Genomic DNA, 20,442 nt, shown 5'->3' with positions numbered 1-20,442 from the left:
CGCTCGATCCGGTGAGACTCAAAGTACACATCGCTCAATCCGGTGAGACTCCATATGTCACACACTGCTCGATCCGGTGAGACTCTACGTCACACACCGCTTGATCCGGAGAGACTCCATACATCACACACCGCTAGATCTGGTGAGATTCTACATCACACACCGCTCGATCCAGTAAGACTCTACGTCACACACCGCTCGATCCGGTGAGACACCATACGTCACATACCGCTCGATCCGGTGAGACTCCATATGTCACACATTGCTCGATCCGGTGAGACTCTATGTCACACACCGCTCGATCCGGTGAGACACCGTATGTCACACACTGCTTGATCCGGTGACACACTATGTCAGACACCGCTCGATCCAGTGAGAATCTACGTCACACACCGCTCGATCCGGTGCGACTCCGTACATCACACACCGCTCAATCCGGGGAGACTTCTAGGCACACACCGCTCAATCGGTGAGACCCAGTACATCACACACCGCTCGATCTGGTGAGAATCTACATCACACACCGCTCGATCCGGTAAGACTCTACATCACACACCGCTCGATCCGGTGAGTCTCCGTACATCACACACTGCTCGATCCGGTGAGGCTCCGTACATCACAGACAGCTCGATCCGGTGAAAATCAACGTCACACACTGCTCGATCCGGTGAGACACTACTTCACACAATGCTCGATCCGGTGAGATTCTACGACAAACACCGTTCTATCCGGTGAGACTCCGTACATCACACACCGCTCGATCCAATGAGATTCTACATCACACACCGCTCGATCCAGTGAGAATGTACGTCACACACCGCTCGATCCAGTGAGACAGTACGTCACACACCGCTCGATCCGGTGAGACTCCAAGTCACACACTGCTCAATCCGGTGAGACTCCATACGTCACACACCGCTCGATCCGGTGAGAATCTACATCACACACCGCTCGATCCGGTGAGACACTACATCACACACCGCTCGATCTGGTGAGAATCTGTACGTCACACACCGCTCGGTCCGGTGAGAAACTACGTCACACACCACTCGATCCGGTGAGACTCTAAGTCACACACTGCTCAATCCGGTGAGACTCCATACGTCACACACCGCTCGATCCGGTGAGACTCTACATCACACACCGCTCGATCCGGTGAGACACTACTTCACACACCGCGCGATCCGGTGTGACTCTGTACGTCACACACCACTCGATCCGGTTAGACTCTACGTCACACACCGCTCGATCCGGTGAGACTCCAAATCACAGACCGCTCAATCCGGAGAGACTCCATACAACTCACACCGCTCGATCCGGTGAGACACTACGTCACACACCGCTCGATCCGGTGAGACACTACATCACACACCGCTCGATCCGGTGAGACTCCAAGTCACACACCGCTCAATCCGGTGAGACTCCATATGTCACACACTGCTCAATCTGGTGAGACTCTACATCACACACCGCTCGATCCGGTGATTCTACGTTACACACCGCTCGATCCGGTGAGACTCCGTACAGCACACACCGCTCGATCCGGTGACTCTACGTCACACACCGCTCGATCCGGTGAGACACTGTACGTCACACACCGCTCAATCCGGTGAGACTCCAAGTCACACACCGTTCGATCCGGTGAGACTCCGTACGTCACACACCGCTCGATCCGGTGAGACTCTATGTCACACACCGCTCGATCTGGTGAGAAACTACATCACACACCGCTCGATCCGGTGACTCTACGTCACACACCGCTCGATCCGGTGAGACACCGTACGTCACATACCGCTCAATCTGGTGAGACTCCAAGTCACACACTGTTCGATCCGGTGAGACTCCGTACGTCACACACCGCTCGATCCGGTGAGACTCTACGTCACACACCGCTCGATCCGGTGACTCTACGTCACACACCGCTCGATCCGGTGAGACACCGTACGTCACATACCGCTCAATCTGGTGAGACTCCAAGTCACACACCGTTCGATCCGGTGAGACTCCGTACGTCACACACTGCTCGATCCGGTGAGACTCTACATCACACAACGCTCAATCCGGTGAGAATCTACATTACACACCGCTTCATCCGGTGAGACTTTAAGTCACACACTGCTCGATCCGGTGAGATTCAACGGCACACACCGCTCGATCCGGTGAGACTCCGTACATCACACACCGCTCGATCCGGTGAGAATCCGTACGTCACACACGGCTCGATCCGGTGATATTCTACGTCACACACCACTTGATCCGGTGAGACTCTACATAACACACCGCTCGATCCGGTGAGACACTACGTCACACACAGCTTGATCCGGTGAGATTCTACGTCACACACCGCTCGATCCGGTGAGACTGTACATCACACACCGCTCGATCCGGTGAGATTCTATATCACACTCCGCTCGATCCAGTGAGACTGTACATCACACACCGCTCGATCCGGTGAGACACTTCGTCACACACCGCTCGATCCGGTGAGACTCCAAGTCACACACTGCTCAATCCGGTGGGACTACATACGTGACTCACCGCTCGATCCGGTGAGACTCTACGTCACACACCGCTCGATCCGGTGAGACACTACATCACACACCGCTCGATCCGGTGAGACTCTACGTCACACACCGCTTGATCCGGTGAGACTCAATACATCACACACCGCTCAATCCGGTGACTCTACGTCACACACCACTCGATCCGGTGAGACTCTATGTCACACACCGCTCGATCCGGTGAGACACCGTACGTCACATACCGCTCAATCCGGTAAGACTCCAAGTCACACACCGCTCGATCCGGTGAGACTCCGTTCGTAACACACCGCTCGATCCGGTGAGACTCTACGTCACACACCGCTCGATCTGGTGAGACTCTACATCACACAACGCTCGATCCGGTGAGAATCTACATCACACACCGCTTCATCCGGTGAGACCCTATGTCACACACTGCTCGATCCAGTGAGACTGAACGGCACACACCGCTCGATCCGGTGAGACTCCGTACATTACACACCACTCGATCCGGTGAGATTCCATACGTCACATCCCGCTCGATCCGGTGAGACTCTACATAACACACCGCTCGATCCGGTGAGACACTACGTCAAACACCGCTCGATCCGGTGAGATTCTACGTCACACACCGTTCAATCCGGTGAGACTCCGTACATCACACACCGCTCGATCCGGTGGGATTCTACATCACACACCGCTCGATCCAGTAAGACTGTACGTCACACACCGCTCGATCCAGTGAGACACTACATCACACACCGCTCGATCCGGTGAGATTCCAAGTCACACACTGCTCCATCCGGTGAGACTCCATACGTGACACACCGCTCGATCCAGTGAGACTCTACGTCACACACCGCTCGATCCGGTGAGACACTACATCACACACCGCTCGATCTGGTGAGACTCTGTACATCACACACCGCTCGATCCGGTGAGACTCAAAGTACACACCGCTCAATCCGGTGAGACTCCATATGTCACACACTGCCCGATCTGGTGAGACTCTACGTCACACACCGCTTGATCCGGTGAGACTCAGTACATCACACACCGCTCGATCCGGTGACTCTACGTCACACACCGCTCGATCCGGTGAGACTCTATGTCACACACCGCACGATCCGGTGAGACCCCGTACGTCACATACAGATCAATCCGGTAAGACTCCAAGTCACACACCGCTCGATCCAGTGAGACTCCGTACGTCATACACCGCTCGATCCGGTGAGACTCTACATAACACACCGCTCAATCCGGTGAGACACTACGTCACACACCGCTCGATCTGGTGAGACTCTACATCACACACCGCTTGATCTGTTGAGACTCCATACGTCACACACCGCTCGATCTGGTGAGAGTCTGTACGTCACACACCGCTCGATCCGGTGTGACTCTACGTCACACACCGCTCGATCCGGTGAAACTCCATATGTCACACAACGCTCGATCTGGTGAGACTCTGTGTCACACAGCGCTCGATCCGGTGAGACTCCTTGCGTCACACACCGCTCAATCCGGTGAGACTACGTCACACACCGCTCGATCTGGTGAGACTCTACGTCACACACCGCTCGATCCGGTGAGACTCTGTGTCACACAGCGCTCGATCCGGTGAGACTCCTTACATCACACACCGCTCGATCCGGTGAGACTCTACGTCACACACCGCTCGATCTGGTTGAGACTGTACGTCACACACCGCTCGATCCAGTGCTAGGACTCCAGCTATTCACAATATATATTAAGGATCTAGATGAGGGAACTAGATGTAATATCTCCAAGTTTGCAGACGACACAAAGCTGGGTGGGCGTATGTGCTGTGAGGAGGATGCTGAGAAACTCCAGTATGATTTGGACAGGTTGGGTGATTGGGCAGTTGCAGTATAATGTGGCAAAAACAGGAAGGCAGATTATTATCTGAATGGCAATAGATTGGGAGAAGGGGAAGTGCAAGGAGACCTGGGTGTCCTTGTGCACCAGTTGCATGCAGGTGCAGCAGGCGGTTAAGAAGGCAAATGGTATGTTGGCCTTCATAGCGAGAGGATTCGAGTACAGGAGCAAAGATGTCTTGCTGCAGTTGTACAGGGCCTTGGTGAGACCACACCTTGAGTATTGTGTGCAGTTTTGTTCACCTTATCTGAGGAAGGATGTTCTTGCCATGGAGGGAGTGCAGCGAAGATTCACCAGAATGATACCTGGGATGGCAGGAATGACATATGAGGAGAGATTGGGACGATTAGGCTTATATTTGCTGGAGTTTAGAAGAATGAGAGGGGATCTCATTGAAGCTTATAAAATTCTAACAGGACTAGACAGACCAGATGCTGGAAGGATGTTCCCGATGGCGGGGGAGCCCAGAACCAGGGGCCACAGGCTAAAGATAAGGGGTAGGCCATGTAAGTCAGAAATTAGGAGGAATTTCTTCACCCAGAGTGTGGTGAACCTGTGGAATTCTCTACCACAAAAGGCTGTTGAGGCCAGTTCATTAAATATATTCAAGAAGGAGTTAGATATATTTCTTAAGGCTAAAGTGTTCAAGGGATATGGAGAGAAAGCAGGGACCAGGTACTGAATTTGGATGATCATCCATGATCTCATTAAATGGTGGAACAGGCTCGAGGGGCCGAACGGCCTACTCCTGCTTCTATCTTCCATGTTTCTATGTTTCTATCTCCAAACTTCCCTCCCGCTTCACTCAGTGCATTCTGTTCCATAATGGCCTGTGCTGCATTATCCAGTCTCTTTAGTAGCAATGGCAGTGAAGGTGTGAGTGATTGTAAAACTGGTGACTGCAGGAAAACATCTGAGCAGGCTTTGATGTGTTAATGGGTTAATTGGGGTCAGTGATAAATCTGGATATGACGTTAAGTGTGTCGGTATGCTGCTTCACCCAGTCAATAGGCAGATTGTGTTGTGTAAATCGGTTCCACCCGGGACACAGACCATGTCCAATCTCTCTGACCAGTAAATCAAGGAAGATCAATGTGTCTGGAAACAAACCTGATATTGTGAAGGGCTGAATCCGAAATGGTTTGTAAGTAGAGGAAGAGAAAAGACTATGCCTGGTGAAAATGGGCAATAAAAAAGAGTGGCCGAGAAACCTGATTACACAACGCCTGTTATTTGATCATAAAATGTGCTCTGCAGGGCCCAATATGGTGTGCGTCGCACGTGTGTGTTCGGTTTGCACGGAAGTCCGTTAGGGTGCCCAGTAGTCACCCTGAAACAGACACTAGGCCCATTGTCTGTCCCAATCGGGGGCTTGACACCCATTTCAGGCCCCTTGGTGAAATTGGTTCCCAGCTGTGTGTAGGGTGTGTCGTGCATTCTACGGTCCGTAATCTCAGGCACACAGCAGCGGTTCTTAAAGGGACCGCGAGTGACTGTCACCTCGAAGCTAAGTTTAACATTTTTTTTTACTTACCTGAATGTAGAGCCAAGAGGACCAGGAGTGACTCTTCCCAGCTCCACATTAAAACCACAGGCCGCTGCTGGCACTGTAGGATTTAAGGAGTGTCTTTGTTGTGTATGTACCTTTAAGGGAATAACTGGTCTTAGACTGCAGTACCGGCAGTGACCACCCCTGTATAAAAGGCCCTAGCAGGCTTCTGTCGTTTCAGTTTCAAGCTGCCTCTTGTTCAGTAAAGTACCTGTTAAACTGTTCTCCCGAAGTCCATGTATTATTGAGGCGCGGACTTTACAGTCTTAAAGGAGAGAGAGAGGTAGAGAGGCAGAGAGGTTTAGGGTGGGAATTCCAGAGCTTAGGACCTAGACAGTTGAAGACACTGCCGCCAATGGTGGAGCAATTAAAATCGGGGATGCTCAAGATGCCAGAATTGGAGGAGCGCAGAAATCTCGGAAGGTTGCAGGGCTGGAGGAGGTTGCAGAGATCTCGGTGGGTTGTAGGGCTGGAGGAGGTTACAGAGACCTTGGAGGGTTGTAGGGCTGAAGGGGATTACAGAGATCTCAGAGAGTTGTAGCGCTGGAGGAGGGACAGAGATAGGGAGGCTTGTAGGGCTGAAGTGGATTACAGAGATCTCGGAGGCTTGTAGGGCTGAGGAGGTACAGAGATCTCGGAGGTCTGTAGGGCTGGAAGAGGTTACAGAGATCTCGGAGGTCTGTAGGGCTGGAGGAGCTTACAGAGATCTCGGAGGGCTGTAGGGCTGGTGGAGGTTACAGAGATCTCAGAGGGTTGTAGGGCTGGAAGAGGTTACAGAGATCTCAGAGGTCTGTTGGGCTGGAGGAGGTTACAGAGATCTCGGAGGGCTGTAGGGCTGGAGGAGGTTACAGAGATTTTGGATGGTTGTAGGGCTGGAGGAGGCTACAGAGATCTTGGAGGGTTGTAGGGCTGGTAGATGTTACAGAGATCTTGGAGGGTTGTAGGACTGGAGGAGGTTACAGAGATAGGGAGGGGTTTAGGTCTGGAGGAGGTTACAGAGAAAGAATGGGTTGTAGGGCTGGAGGAGGTTACAGAGCTAGGGAGGGATGTAGGGCTGGAGGACATTACAGAGATAGGGAGAGTATCATTCCCAATGTGCAAAATCTGTGTTCTTCTCAGGTTCTATCCAAGCCAGGTCCTCACCATAACACACCGCCCTGAATCTTGCTTCTAATTCAGGGTACGGTAGTGTAGTGGTTCTGTTATTGGACTAGTAATTCAGAGAATGTCAGTCAAATCCCACCATGGCAGTTTGAGAATTTGAATCCAGTTTAAAATAAACTGTTGGACTTTTGTAAAAACCCATCTGGTTCACTAATGTCCTTTAGGGAAGGAAACCTGCCGTCCTTACCTGGTCTGGCCTATATGTGACTCCAGCCCCACACTGATGCAGCTGACTCTTAATTGCCCTCTGAAAGGGCCTAGCAAGACACTCAGTTGTATCAAACCCGCTAACAGTGGTTCAAGAAGAAGGCCCATCAACAGCTCTCAGGGCAACCAGGGATGAGCAATAAATGCCAGCCTTGCCAGCGACACGCACATCCCGAGAATGAATTTAAAATGTACTCACCTCATTCTGTTGGTCTAAATAGTTTAATCCAGAATGGTTTGTTATGTAACTTATGTTTAATGCATATTAAATTCTTTATTACACATTCAGGCCAAGAATCTTGTCCCTTCTCATATATTATAATTCATGTGCCCAGCCTCCTACCATATCTCCCAATCCCTCTCCACAAAACATTAATTGAATAGTTAACCCATGTAGATGGCCTACTTCAATCACTCTCCCTGTAAATGTATTCCGCAAGTCAATTATCCATTTGGTCAAAAAGACATTCCCTGACCTCTCCTTCCTCCTAAACTCCTAATTTTCACATTTGTATCCCCTGGTACTTAACCCTTCCCCACAGCGAGTGATTGGTCTGTCTGAACTTTGTCAGATCTCTTGTAACCTTCAAAACTTCAATTCAGTCACTGCATCAAATAAATAATAATTTGCGTCCCAGGATTTGACTGAACAAAGGTTGTGAGCTGAACCTGGGTTAGGAACATGACCCTAAGAGTCCGATAATGCTTTCGCCGGTAGCAACAGACAGCATTCAGTGACCCCTGGCTCAATAATACATTACCACAGCTCCTAACTACAATCGATTAGTATGATCCATTTCTTTTGTCTGACTAAAAGCATGAATCATTCATTGTTGGTTTAACCTTTTCATTTTTTTTGCTGTTTAATTTATATCTAAAACTGTTTAATGTATGGCTGATTGCTTTCAATTCGCTTCCACATGTTGGTTAATAAATGCCGCCTTAATCCCTATTTGTTTTGCAGGCTGGGTATTTCTGAGATTCCTTCAACCGGGCCTCAGCAAACTGCCTGGCTGAGGCCTAGGGCTGCCTTGCCAACACTCCAGGCTTATCCTGGAGTCTCCAGGAATTGAAGATCAGTCTCCCGGACACTGGAACCCGGGGAACAATCTTAGGGGTATTTAAAAAAATTGAGTGTTTTTCACTTTCTTTCAACACTTTTTTTTATTAGTTATAAAAATATAGAGTTTTGGGGGGAAAACGGCGAGTTTGACTGTCAAAAATCATCTAATTGAGTCATGAAGAATCTGTTCCAATTGCCGTGGAAAGACAGCAGCCGTGAGGGCAGACGTGTTGGCTGACCAATGGGGGAAGGGTGGAGGCGGGGCAATGGAAGGTGGTAGGTCATGTGCTGTAATGACACCGCCAGGAATACATCCAACCATTGTTGGCATCTTTACCAAAGTCTGTCAATGGCTGTTGAGGCATAAATCCAATGGAGAATTCAGGAGAAATTTCTTTATCCAGAGAGTGGTTAGAATGTGGAACTCGCTACCACAGGGAGTAATTGAGACGTTTCTATGTATTGATGCATTTAAGGGGAAGCTAGATAAGTACGTGAGGGAGAATGGAGTAGAAGGTTATGCTGATGGGGTGAGATGAAGAGGGGTGGGAGGTGTTAGATCCGTGGTTCAGTGGATAAATAATTACACGGATGCTGTACATAAACAAATAACAGGTCTTTACTGGAGGAGGGTCATCTCTAGACTGGGGTACAGAGGCATGCGCACAGCTTATATACCGGTGTGGTCACTGCCGGTACTACAGTATACAGGAGCTGTAAAAAGTAGTTCTGACTTAAAGCACATACACTACAATTCCTCCCTTTTTAGATTAATAATACCCCCCTAATATTCAAATAACAATTACATTTTTACATGTACATTCAATAACAAAAGTCCATTTATAGATTCAGTCTTTGGGGCGGCTTCCTGACCCTTTCGGGATAGCGCCTTTCCGGAGGTTCTTGTTCTTGGTGCAGAGGCGATTCTGACCCCTTTTCATTGGATAGTTCATCGGGTTCCACTGCTACTGGGTCTGAAGTAGATGCTACCAGTATGTCGGGTTCATCCCCAGGTACTCGAGACATGGGGTTGACGCCTTCCTGTGACGCTAAGATCTGATCGACGTGGCGTCTCACAATGTTCTCCCCGACATCCACTGTGTACATTAATGGCCCCTGCCTTGTACATATCGTTCCGGGTTGCCACTTCTCTGTTCGATAGTCACGGGCCAAGACTGGTTGCCCTACATTGAAGCTCCTTGTCGGCTTCTCGTTGATGTGCTGGAATTGTTTGTCCTCAACATTTCTTCGCACATTTGGTCTGAGCAAGTCCAGACGAGATCTCAACCTTCGGCTAAAGAACATCATGGCCGGGGTCTGGTTCGTAACTGCATGTGTCGCGTTTCGGTAGGCTAATAAGAAATTGTCCATCTTATGCTGCAGTGGAATTTCCTCGTCGCACATGGCCTTTATCGCCTTCTTAAAGGTTTGTACGAACCTCTCAGCCAATCCATTGGTGGCTGGATGATACGGGGCGGATGTGTAATGCCTTACCCCATTCCTTTTCATGAATTTTTGGAACTCGTCGGACACAAACTGTGGTCCATTATCAGAGCAGATCTGCTCTGGCAAACCGTTTCTGGCAAATATGGTCCGTAGGACTGCAATCGTTTTCTCTGTAGTGGTTGAAGACATCTTTATCACCTCAGGCCACTTTGAATGAGCATCCACTGCTATTAAGAACATTGAGTCCATGAATAGACCAGCGAAATCAATGTGCACCCGTTGCCATGGAGAGGAGGACCACTCCCATGGGTGTAGAGGGGCATGTGGTGGTGCATTTTGGACCTTCTGGCATCCTAAGCAGCTCTTAGTTAGGTCTTCAATTTGTTGATCGATTCCCGGCCACCACACCTAAGCCCTAGCAAGGCTTTTCATTTTCACTCCCCCCAGATGACCTTCATGTAGCTCCTTTAGCACTCTCTCCCTTAACTTGGGTGGAATCACCACTCTGGATCCACACATCACTGTCCCCTGGCATACTGACAGCTGTTCTCTTCTGGATGAGAATGCTGGCAACAGTGAGTTGCCATATGTTGGCCATCCCCTCACCGTCAATTCATATGCCCGTGACAGCGTCGGATTATTGCGGGTCTCCTTCTCTATATCTGCATTTGTTACTGGCAATCATTCAATTATCGACGAATAAAATATCTCGATAGGGTCCACTGCTGGTGCTTCCTCCACCGTAGGCAGTGGCAGGCGAGATAGCCCATCAGCATTCCCATGCTGTTTCGTGCCTTTATATTCTATTTCATATTGATTCGCCCCGAGAAACAGGGACCATCTTTGTAACTGCTGAGCAGTCATTACTGGCACGCCCTTCTTAGGATTAAAGATGGAGGCAAGTGGTTGGTGGTCAGTCAGCAAGGTGAACTTCTGCCCGTGCAGATAATGGTTGAATTTTTTTACTCCCCACACAAAGCTGAGGGCCTCCCTGTCAATCTGGGCGTAGTTGCGCTCGGCTGAGGTTAGTGACCGAGACGCAAAGGCGACTGGCCTCTCCAACCCGTCTGGGAATTTGTGCGACAGCACTGCTTCAATGCCGTAGGGTGATGCATCACATGCCAAACGAATTGGTAGTGCTGGGTTGAAATGGACCAACACCTCTTTTGATGTGATCAATTCTTTACACTTCTGGAAAGCTCATCTACGTTCGTCATCCCACTTCCATGGTACCCCTGTTTGCAGTAGGGTGTTCAGCGGGTGTAATACCGTAGACAAATTTGGTAAGAACTTGTGGTAATAGTTTACCAGCCCGAGGAACAACCTCAGTTGTGACACATTTTCCGGTGCTGGAGCCTTCACTACTGCCTCAATCTTGTCAGGGGACTCATGTAACCCCTCTTCATCGATGACATGGCCGCAATACGAGATCTGTTTCTGGAAAAACTCGCACTTGTGGCGATTAGCTCGTAGCCCATATTCCTTTAATCTGGCGAGCACCTTCTTTGGTTCCCCAGGTGTATTACTCAATGACCTCTTCATTACAGGAATGATGGGTGTAGCCCACTCGCTCCAGTCCACTTTGGACAGCACTCCTGAACGTTCCAACCCTTCCAGCTCTGCTTCAACCGCTGGTCTGATCGCATAAGGCACTGGTCTGGCCTTCAGAAACTTTGGGCTTGCATTATCCTCAATTTAAATTGTTGTTGTTATTCCTTTTAGTGTTCTTAGTCCCTCCTGGAACACTTCTTTTGTGTCAGTTAGCATTTTTGACAGTAGTCCAGGTGTGACGTCGTCATCCTTTTTGGCCTCCGCCTTCAGTGCCTGTATGGAATGCCAATCTAAATGTATCTTCCGGATCCATTCACGTCCTAACAGTGGTGGTCCTCCATTTGGCAATACATATATATCCATTTTAGGTATTTCCTGACCTTTATATGTCACTTTCACCCTTATTTTTCCTTTGGGGTAGACTTTTTGCCCCGTATACGTCTTCAAGACAATCTCTGTAGCTTTCAAGGGTATGTGTGAAAATAGCCGCTTGTAGTCTCTTTGATTTATGACTGTTAGAGCTGACCCTGTGTCCAATTCCATTTCCACTTGGACTCTGTCTATCTTGAGTGTAACCCAGATAGTCTGGTGATCCTCCATTTCGGTTACATTATTTAGTTTCAGACAACCCAGCTCCTTGCTTCCGGAGTCTGTGTCACTTTTCTGTTTGTCTGAACCACTGTCCATCACCTGGTGTACCTTTTTGTACTTCTCCTGTGGAGATTTCTTACTGTTGGTTTTCTTCCCAGACCTGCAGACTCTTGCTATGTGTCCTGCTTTCCCACACTGTCTGCACACTTGGTCCTTGAACCAACAATCTTTCTGGTCATGTGTTGTTCTGCCGCAGCGATAGCACTTCCCTGTTCCATAGGTCATTTCGTTGGTGCCATATTCTTGCGGTCTCCGTTGTATCTCTGCAGCGCCCCTTGCGGCTGCTTCGTGTGATACTGCCATATTGAAAGCTTTGTCCAGCGTAAGGTCCTTTTCTGATAGAAGCCGTTTCTGGGTTCCTTTACTTTGTAGCCCACACACAAACTTGTCCCTTAACGTGTCTGCTAGTCCCGCTCCAAACTGGCAGTATTTCGATAGCTTGCGCAGTCCTGTTAGGTTCTCAGCATTGCTTTCGTCTTTGTGTTGGTTCCTTTTATGGAACTTAAATCGTTCTGCTATCAGCAGCGGTGTGGGGTTTAAGTGGTCCTGTAGGATTTCTACTATGCTTTCAAAATTCTTGTTTACCGGCTTCTCTGGGGTTATTAGATTTTGCAGTAACCCATAAGTTTTTGCACCCATGGAATTTAACAGAACCAGTGCTTTATTAGCATCTGGCACTTCATTCGCCCTGCAGTACACCTCCATACATTCCACATATGTCGCCCAATCTTCGACTTCATTGTCGAATGTAGAGATACTGCCACTCTTCGGCATCCTTGGTTGTGCGTTACCTATACCCAATGGCGCCTCCCGCGCTTCCCCTTCTTCTCCGTTGGCACAAAATGGCGTCTCCCGCGCTTTCCTTCCTTCCCGCACTCGCCCGTCTTCTCCGCTGCGGCTTCGCAAAATGGCGTCTCCTGTGCTCTTCCTTCTTCTCCGCGGCTCAATGGCGCCTCCCGCGCTCTCCCTGCTTCTCCGCGGCTCAATGGCGTCTCCCCTTGCTTCGCCCCGTGGACCCTGATCAGCCCGTGATCCCTGGCTGTGCTCTGCACGTTCTTTTCTTGATACTTGTCGATGCCGCTCAGTCTAGAACCCGGCTGTTTCTTACCCTCTCTCTCTCCGGTTTGCAGTATTTTTCCTCGACCCCGCTCGGTGATTAACCCCCGGCTGCGCCCTGCTCTCTTCACCCTCTTTCTTACCCCGTCGATGCTGCCCGGCTCTCTCTCTGCCGTCGGTCAGCTCCAGCCGCCGCTGCTCGGGAAGGGTCTGCTCTGGACCTGTCGTCGGTCTCTTACTGCTCGTTGTGGCTGGGGAACCAAGCCCGGCTCTCCACAGCCTCCCCAGCGAAGTTGGATCTCTGCCTGACTGCTGGGCAGTTGCTCGCGGTCAACGCCCGTGTTCCTGGACTCGACTATTTTTTTTTTTTATGTTGCAGGTAGATTCGCATCAACACTCATCGCCACTGTTAGATCAGTGGTTCAGTGGATAAATAATTACATGGATGCTGTACATAAACAAATAACAGGTCTTTACTGGAGGAGGGTCATCTCTAGACTGGGGTACAGAGGCATGCACACAGCTTATATACCGGTGTGGTCACTGCCGGTACTACAGTATACAGGAGCTGTAAAAAGTAGTTCTGACTTAAAGCACATACACTACAGGAGGAGGCTCATGTGGAACAGAAACATCGTTGGGCCGAATGGCCTGTAAATTCTGTGTAAATGTGTGGTGCGCAGGAACAGTCTAATGGTGACATGTGAGCTTGCTGCCTGGATATCCTTTGTGAAGTATAACTGAGCGCGGGTCGAAGCAGCTAGATTGTGTTAGTTGATGTGTTCGGTTCCTAGGCTGGGGAGTTACACCTCAGCACCTGTGAAACCAGTCAGCACCACACTTCCACGTCTCAGAGACTGCCTGCCACTGGGCTCTTTCAGAAAACAATCACTCAACAAGCACTTCCTCAGTCATTTTTCAAATTCTGACAGCAGCTCCCTAGAGTTTAGATGGGAGTTTTTTTTTTCCTTCCACTTATTTGTTTAGTTTGAGGTACAATCTGCCAGGGAGGTCAGCTATGAAGAGCGCAACCTTTGAACAGTGTTCAAAATCAGGAATGTGGCGACTGCCAATCCGTTGCCGCACATAAATATTTAAAATACCAACACTCTGAAAAAACCGGGCCCCTTTTCTGCTTTACCCACTTCATCCTCGTCCAAGCTAAACGCACAGCTCCTTGGGCTCTCATTTGCGCTCGCTCCTGTTCCAGTAACACTCCATTTTATTATGGAAATAAAATATCTTTGCTAATTAGCGACTGTATTTTAAATATGAGCTGTGAGGAGTGAGACCCTTTACCTGCTCGGTTATCGAACATGCTCAGGCCCAGTATAGCGTGGCACGTACCCAGTAAAGCTCACACAGCTCGAAAAGTCCCTCACCTCCAATGTGCCTTAGCCCCAAACCCAGTTGGGAGCCCTCTTCTGTCTCAGTCTGACCATTTCCTTTCTCACGACAGCTATTCTTAGGACCTCTCTGCTGAGATGGTCATCAGTGCTAAACCAAAGAAGCATTCCCTACATTACAAGAGTGACTATGGATCAAAAGTACTTCATTGGCCGCAAAGCACTTTGGGATGTCCTAAAGTCATGGAAGGCACTGTATAAATGGAAATTCTTTCTTTACTTTACATAACCCCAGTGCATCCTCTTCACTATCCAGCAGGTAAGTTGAAAGAAATGAAACAAAGAACTTACATTTCTAAAGCGTCTTTCACATCCACACGACGTTCCAAAGCGCTTTACAGTGAATGAAGTATTTTTGAAGTGTAGTCACTGTTGTAATGTGGGAAACACAGCAGCCAATTTGTGCACTGCAAGCTCCCACAAACAGTAAAGCAATAAATGACCAGATAATCTGTTGTAGTCATGTTGGTTGAGGGATAAATATTGACCAGGACACCAGGGAGAACTCGCCTGTTCTTCTTCGAATAGTGACATGGGATCTTTGTTGACCATTTAATCAAGAAGACCTTGATTTAAAATCTCATCTGAAAGACGATACCTCTGACAGTGCAGCACTCCCTCAGTATTGCACTGAAGTCCAGGGCTCAAAACACTGATCTAATTACCAAAGGGCCACGCTATGTCCACAACCCCAATTTTTGACCCTTGGACTAAAGTTTCCTTCCTGTGCCAGCTTGGCTCAGAGGCACCACTCTTTCCGTTAAGTTGGGTCATGCGTTCAAGCCCCAGTCTAGGACATGAGCACAAAATCTAGGCTGATGCTTCGGGAAGGAGCGGGATTTTATCACACAAAAACGGCTGGGTATGGTTCGGGTCAGAATTTAAAATATTGAAAATCTGAACCCTGACACCAACCCGCCTACTTCCGGGTTTAACGGAGACGGAACAAGGAGCGGGCAGCCAACCCGCTCCCAGGAGGTGGGTTGGCAATTTAAATATTTTAATGAGGCTGGCAGCCTCTGATTTGACCTACTTTCCCAAGCCTTGGGAAAAGCGGCAGCTGAAGGGAGACGAGGACAGCTTCGGGGAGAAGATTAAATGCCTTCACAACACTGCCTGTGGGCCAGGAGGAGCAGGAGTGCTTCCCCACCAGCCCACCAGCTCCCCCCCGTCAGACTCCCCATACAAAGGCCCCTGGGGTCAGGTTTCTGACCCCCCTGCGATTGGACACGGCCCCCGGGGTCGGGGATCGACCCCCACCTGGTTAAAACTCCACAGACAGATTTTCCGTCTGAATCTCCACCCCCACGGCCTACGTAACCTGCCCCTGTTAATATTCAGACCATCAGTGCAGTACTGAGGGAATGCTGCACTGTCAGAGTATCTTTTGGATGACACCCTGAATCTATATGCCCCATTTGCTGGCATTCCGACACCACGGGATCCAAGGCACACCCTGACGATCAAAGCTCAGCAATTTACTCTCCCCTTCCTCCCAATCAGCATGATCATTGGGATGGGGGTTTTCTGGCTGTTGCTCTCCAGAGGGCTCAATGCTTGTGACCAGGAGTACAGCCGCACACTCATAGGCCTCTTAGGTCTTGTTTCCAGTCTCTCTGATCGCAGTGCAATGCCCTGCCAGGGGGCTGAGCTTGCACCAGGGGGCTGCCCAGGCCTTTCAAATAAACCTGGCCAGGAAATTTGGGAGCACGGCAAATTTCTAGTGTACTTGGTGGGGTGGGGCGGGGGGCTGAGAGGAATATCTCTGAATGTCTGCAAACACATGATTAATTACTGATGACTAAGATGTGGACTTCATAACAATGGAAATGACTCCTTAAATAAGATATTATCAATAGAAAACCTGACTCCACCTGAGCAAGAATGAATGCTTGTGGGTCGGACCTCCTCACACAGACACATACCCTCGAAGCTTCTCCCACTCTCACTTCAGCTGCACTGTGACGGGAACATGAGCAAACAGGGTATCAGCCGAAGTTACGAGCGGGAGAAGGTCTCACCATGGAAGCCTGTAACGGGGAGCTAAGTTTTCCGCCTGTCTAACCTCTGCTAATTATCCAGTGGGCTGACCTTCCCTGACCTTGCAGCTCTGTCTCACTGACTATAGAATACCCACAATCCATCAAGGCACACAGTCAAAGCACACAGAACCTTTGGAATTCTCTACCCCAGAGGGCTGTAGAGGCTCAGTCATTGAATATATTCAAGACAGAGATCGATAGATTTTTGGATACTAAAGGAATCCAGGGATATGGAGATCGGGCAGGAAAGTGGAGATGAGGCAGAAGCTCAGCCATGATCTGATTGAATGGCGGAGCAGGCTCGAGGGGCCGAAGGGCTGACTCCTGCTCTTAATGCTTATGATCAAGCTGCAAGTTACCATGGAAAGCTGTAGAACACTGACATCTTCAAATACCGAATGTGTAAAGGACTTTTTTTTTGAGAAAAGCCACTGAAACAATATTCATTCTTTACACAGAGAGTGGTGAGGATGTGGACCTTGCTCTCACATGGAGAGGGTGAAGCAGAGAGCACCAACACATTTAAGGGGCGGCTAGGTATGTTCATGAGGGAGAAAGGAATAGAGGGACACGGTGGTAGGGTGGGACGAGGCTCATGTGGAATATAAAAAGCGGCAAAGACCAGTTGGGCCGAATGGCCTGTTACTGCACTGTAGATTTGATGCAATTCTGTGCCTCTATCCTTTTAATTGCTCCTTTATTACGCATGGAGCCTCTCTTACAGCCAAAGGAGATTGGCAGGCTGAGAACACAGAGCCAGTACCGTTATAGGAACAACTGTAGACCATTCAGCTCCTCAAGCCTGCTCAGCCATTCAGGGCTGATCTGTACCTCAACTCCATTTACTCACCTTTGCTCCATATCTCTAGATACCCTTACCCAACAAAAATCTATCAATCTCTGTCTTGAAAGCACCAATTGCCCCCGAGCACCCACAGGGGATTATATTTGGTGGGTAAATCACACATGCTCTGATTTGCCATCATTTAGAATTAGTTTAAATATTGGACTGAAGTTTTGGAACATTCGAGGAATGAGCAGCAAATGGTACACGGCAGTTTTCCCAATGGGACGACACGGGACTTAACACAGCCCTGGTTTCCATCGTTCATTCCATTGAGAGCGCAAAGCAGGTGCACAGAATTGAGACAATTGAAAGCAAAAACTCCTGGAAGAAAACGACAGCACCTAAGACTCTGACTTACAAGATCGTACCAAACCAACGCTTGCAGATGGAGGCGATCGGATTGTCCCAGACTGAACCTCAGGAACTGCAGTGGGCATTCGGTTAGGCTGTAGAAAGGGTGCCCGGGTATTCAAAACCAGCCATGGAAATGATAAAGGGGCAATAAAATTCTACACTTACCAGCAGGTAGAAGCAGCAAAGCTCTGAGCGCTGGGTTAAATGGACATCACTGAAATTCCAATAAGCACCGACACACAAAGCAAAATGTTCGAAATGAGTCCATTAACGAGTGGTGCAATGTGACACCAGAGGTACTTCATTTCATTGTCCGACTACACCTCTCTTTTCAACCGCAAGCAAGATCAGCGGGTCAATCGCTTGTACTGCTTGCAAGGAATCACATCTTCTTTGTACAGTCAATTAAAACAGTTAATAAGGAGTCTGATCACCAAGGCCTGCCGGCCACAAGCACAGGCTTTATGTATCTTGCATGATAAATACCTACTTCCCCCTTTTGTACAAGTGCAGCTGGCTAGAGATTTGCCAGCGTTCAGAGTCATTGCTATCAAAACACAGACATAGTTGCAGAAAATGCAAGCAAAGAATGATTACTTCTCATCATCTTCAATATGAAGATATAAAGGATTTGGAATCCATCTTAGGGAATGGGCAGTCTCTTGGCACCGATGTCTGAACAACATCACTCATGAAAAAAAGAAATGCATCCAACAAACATCAAAGAATATCACAGCATGTTCTTTGGGAAAATGGGATGTTCATTTGATTCCAGTTTCACAGGCCCTGACTTCATGAAGGGACAGAGTTTTTTTTCTCTAAAAAAAAAGATTATCCAGTTAGATCTTGAATCTGTATTGTTTTTAGGACAGGAATGCATGGTTTCTGAATAGGCCGAGGATCAGTCTGGTAGACAGCAACAATGTGTTTCCTTCATAAGAATGGTCCGAGCCCATGAGAAATAGTCTGCATCTTTGTTTTGCTTTCCTCCAGTGCTGTTTAGACATGTCCCATGATCCCTTGCTGTCATGCCATCGCCGAAGCGGATTGGCTGATCTGTCCTCTCATTGACTGGATGCTGTTCAGAATTTTCTTCTGGTGGCCAGCCAAAGTGACCCCTATCCTCAGCAGATCCCTGCAACAAACATAAACAATCATTTAATTAAAAAAACACAGACAAAACGTGGCCAGACAATTCTTTCTTTCCCCGGCTAGGTTTTGTGTGCGTGTGTGTGTGGTGTGTGTGTGTGTGTGGTTTTATTTGCATGTGCTTCTTCCAGCAAAAGGAATTATTTTCATGAGATTTCTCAGCCCCGTTTTCTCCCCCGCGCCCCCCCCCACCCAATCTCTCTCCCTGAACGCTTGGCTTCCACTCCGAGAAAGCTACCCTTCGACTGAGCTCATCCAACTGGATCGTTCCCGTGTGTAGTCTCAGCTGTAAGTTATTAGATTGCCATGGAGGGAGGGAGGGAGGGTGGGGGTGGGGAGGGGGGAGGCAGTGGGGAGGGAGGGAGGGTGGGGTGGGGAGGGGGGAGGGAGGCAGGGTGGGGGTGGGGAGGGGGTGGGGGAGGGGTGGAGGGGAGGCGGCGGGGAGGGAGGGAGGGTAGGGGTGAGGAGGGAGGGAGGGGGTGAGGAGGGGAGAGGGAGTGGGGAGGGAGGGAAGATGGGGTGGGAGTGGGGAGGGGGAGGGGTGGAGGGGGTGGGGGATGGGAAGGAGGGGGAGGGGGAATCCTAGCCGAGCCCGGGCCTGTCCTCACCCAATGTCCAACAGTCCGCAGGCCTGGGCCTGGTTGGATGGGAATTCAGGACACTGAGGTGAAGGAAGAGTGCGCTGATCACAGCAGCCCCAGATCCCCTGAAACAGAATGCTTGGTATTTGATTTACTTCATAAAATATCTAGCACAGATGAAACTGAAGAATGGCATTCAAACGGAAAGTCTGAACAAAAAGAACAAGAAGATATTGAATCAGCCGTTATACATCGCTACTGATTTCAATTTCCATTACTGCACTTTGATATCTCACCCAACGTCTAGTCAGTGAGTGTCAGCAGGCTGTGCGGCTGTGGGAAGCATCACAGCTGAGCACAATCCTGCGATCAGGAGAATGAACCCTCGCTGATTTTTCTGCTTCCTGGCCCAAGGGTGCTGCTACCACTAACTTGCTAACTCAGCACCGACCAGGGTTGGAACCCGTCTCCTGGATCATTACATTTTAATGTAATCCAACTCTCCTAAAACTGACTGCACAGGCCTTTGTGTCACAGAGCCAACCTTTTGTAACCTTACATTAATGCCATATTCGGCTAGTTCTCCTCAACTGCAAGTAAGGTGTCCTCACCTTTCACCCTACCAGCCTCCGGCATTTCCACTACCTCCAAAGTGAACCCACCACCAAACGTATCTTCCCCTCCCCTCCCCTTTCAGCATTCCGCAGGGACCGCTCCCTCCGAGACACCCTAGTCCACTCCTCTATCACCCCAAACAGCCCTTCCCCTTCGCCTGGCACCTTCCCGTGCAAGCGGAGGAGATGTAACACCTGCCCCTATACCTCCCCCCTTCCCACTGTCCAGGGCCCCAAACACCCCTTCCAGGTGAAACAGCGATTTACTTGTACTTCTCACAATCTAGTATACTGTATTCGCTGCTCACGATGCGGTCTCCTCTACATTGGGGAGACCAAAC

The 20,442-nt window shown here is 49.3% G+C and overlaps 1 protein-coding gene across 2 annotated transcripts in view; it reads right to left on the bottom strand.

Annotated features, from left to right (window-relative positions):
- The window catches only part of LOC147116119 (ephrin type-B receptor 1), a 474,793-nt gene that overhangs the window by 24,276 nt on the left and 430,075 nt on the right, over nt 1-20,442 (bottom strand). For both annotated transcript variants that reach the window (XM_085990885.1, XM_085990884.1), the window contains exon 13: nt 17,923-18,892. In XM_085990885.1, the coding sequence (XP_085847011.1) occupies nt 18,784-18,892 (109 nt within the window). In that variant the 3' untranslated portion in view covers nt 17,923-18,783. The remainder of the gene's footprint in view (nt 1-17,922; nt 18,893-20,442) is intronic.

This window comes from Somniosus microcephalus, chromosome 6 (assembly GCF_052327205.1).
Source record: "Somniosus microcephalus isolate GS21.2 chromosome 6, FLI_Smic_1.0, whole genome shotgun sequence".
In the NCBI taxonomy this organism is placed as follows: Eukaryota; Metazoa; Chordata; class Chondrichthyes; order Squaliformes; family Somniosidae; genus Somniosus; species Somniosus microcephalus.
Note: the sequence above shows the minus strand (reverse complement) of the source record. Positions and strands in the feature narration are given on the sequence as shown.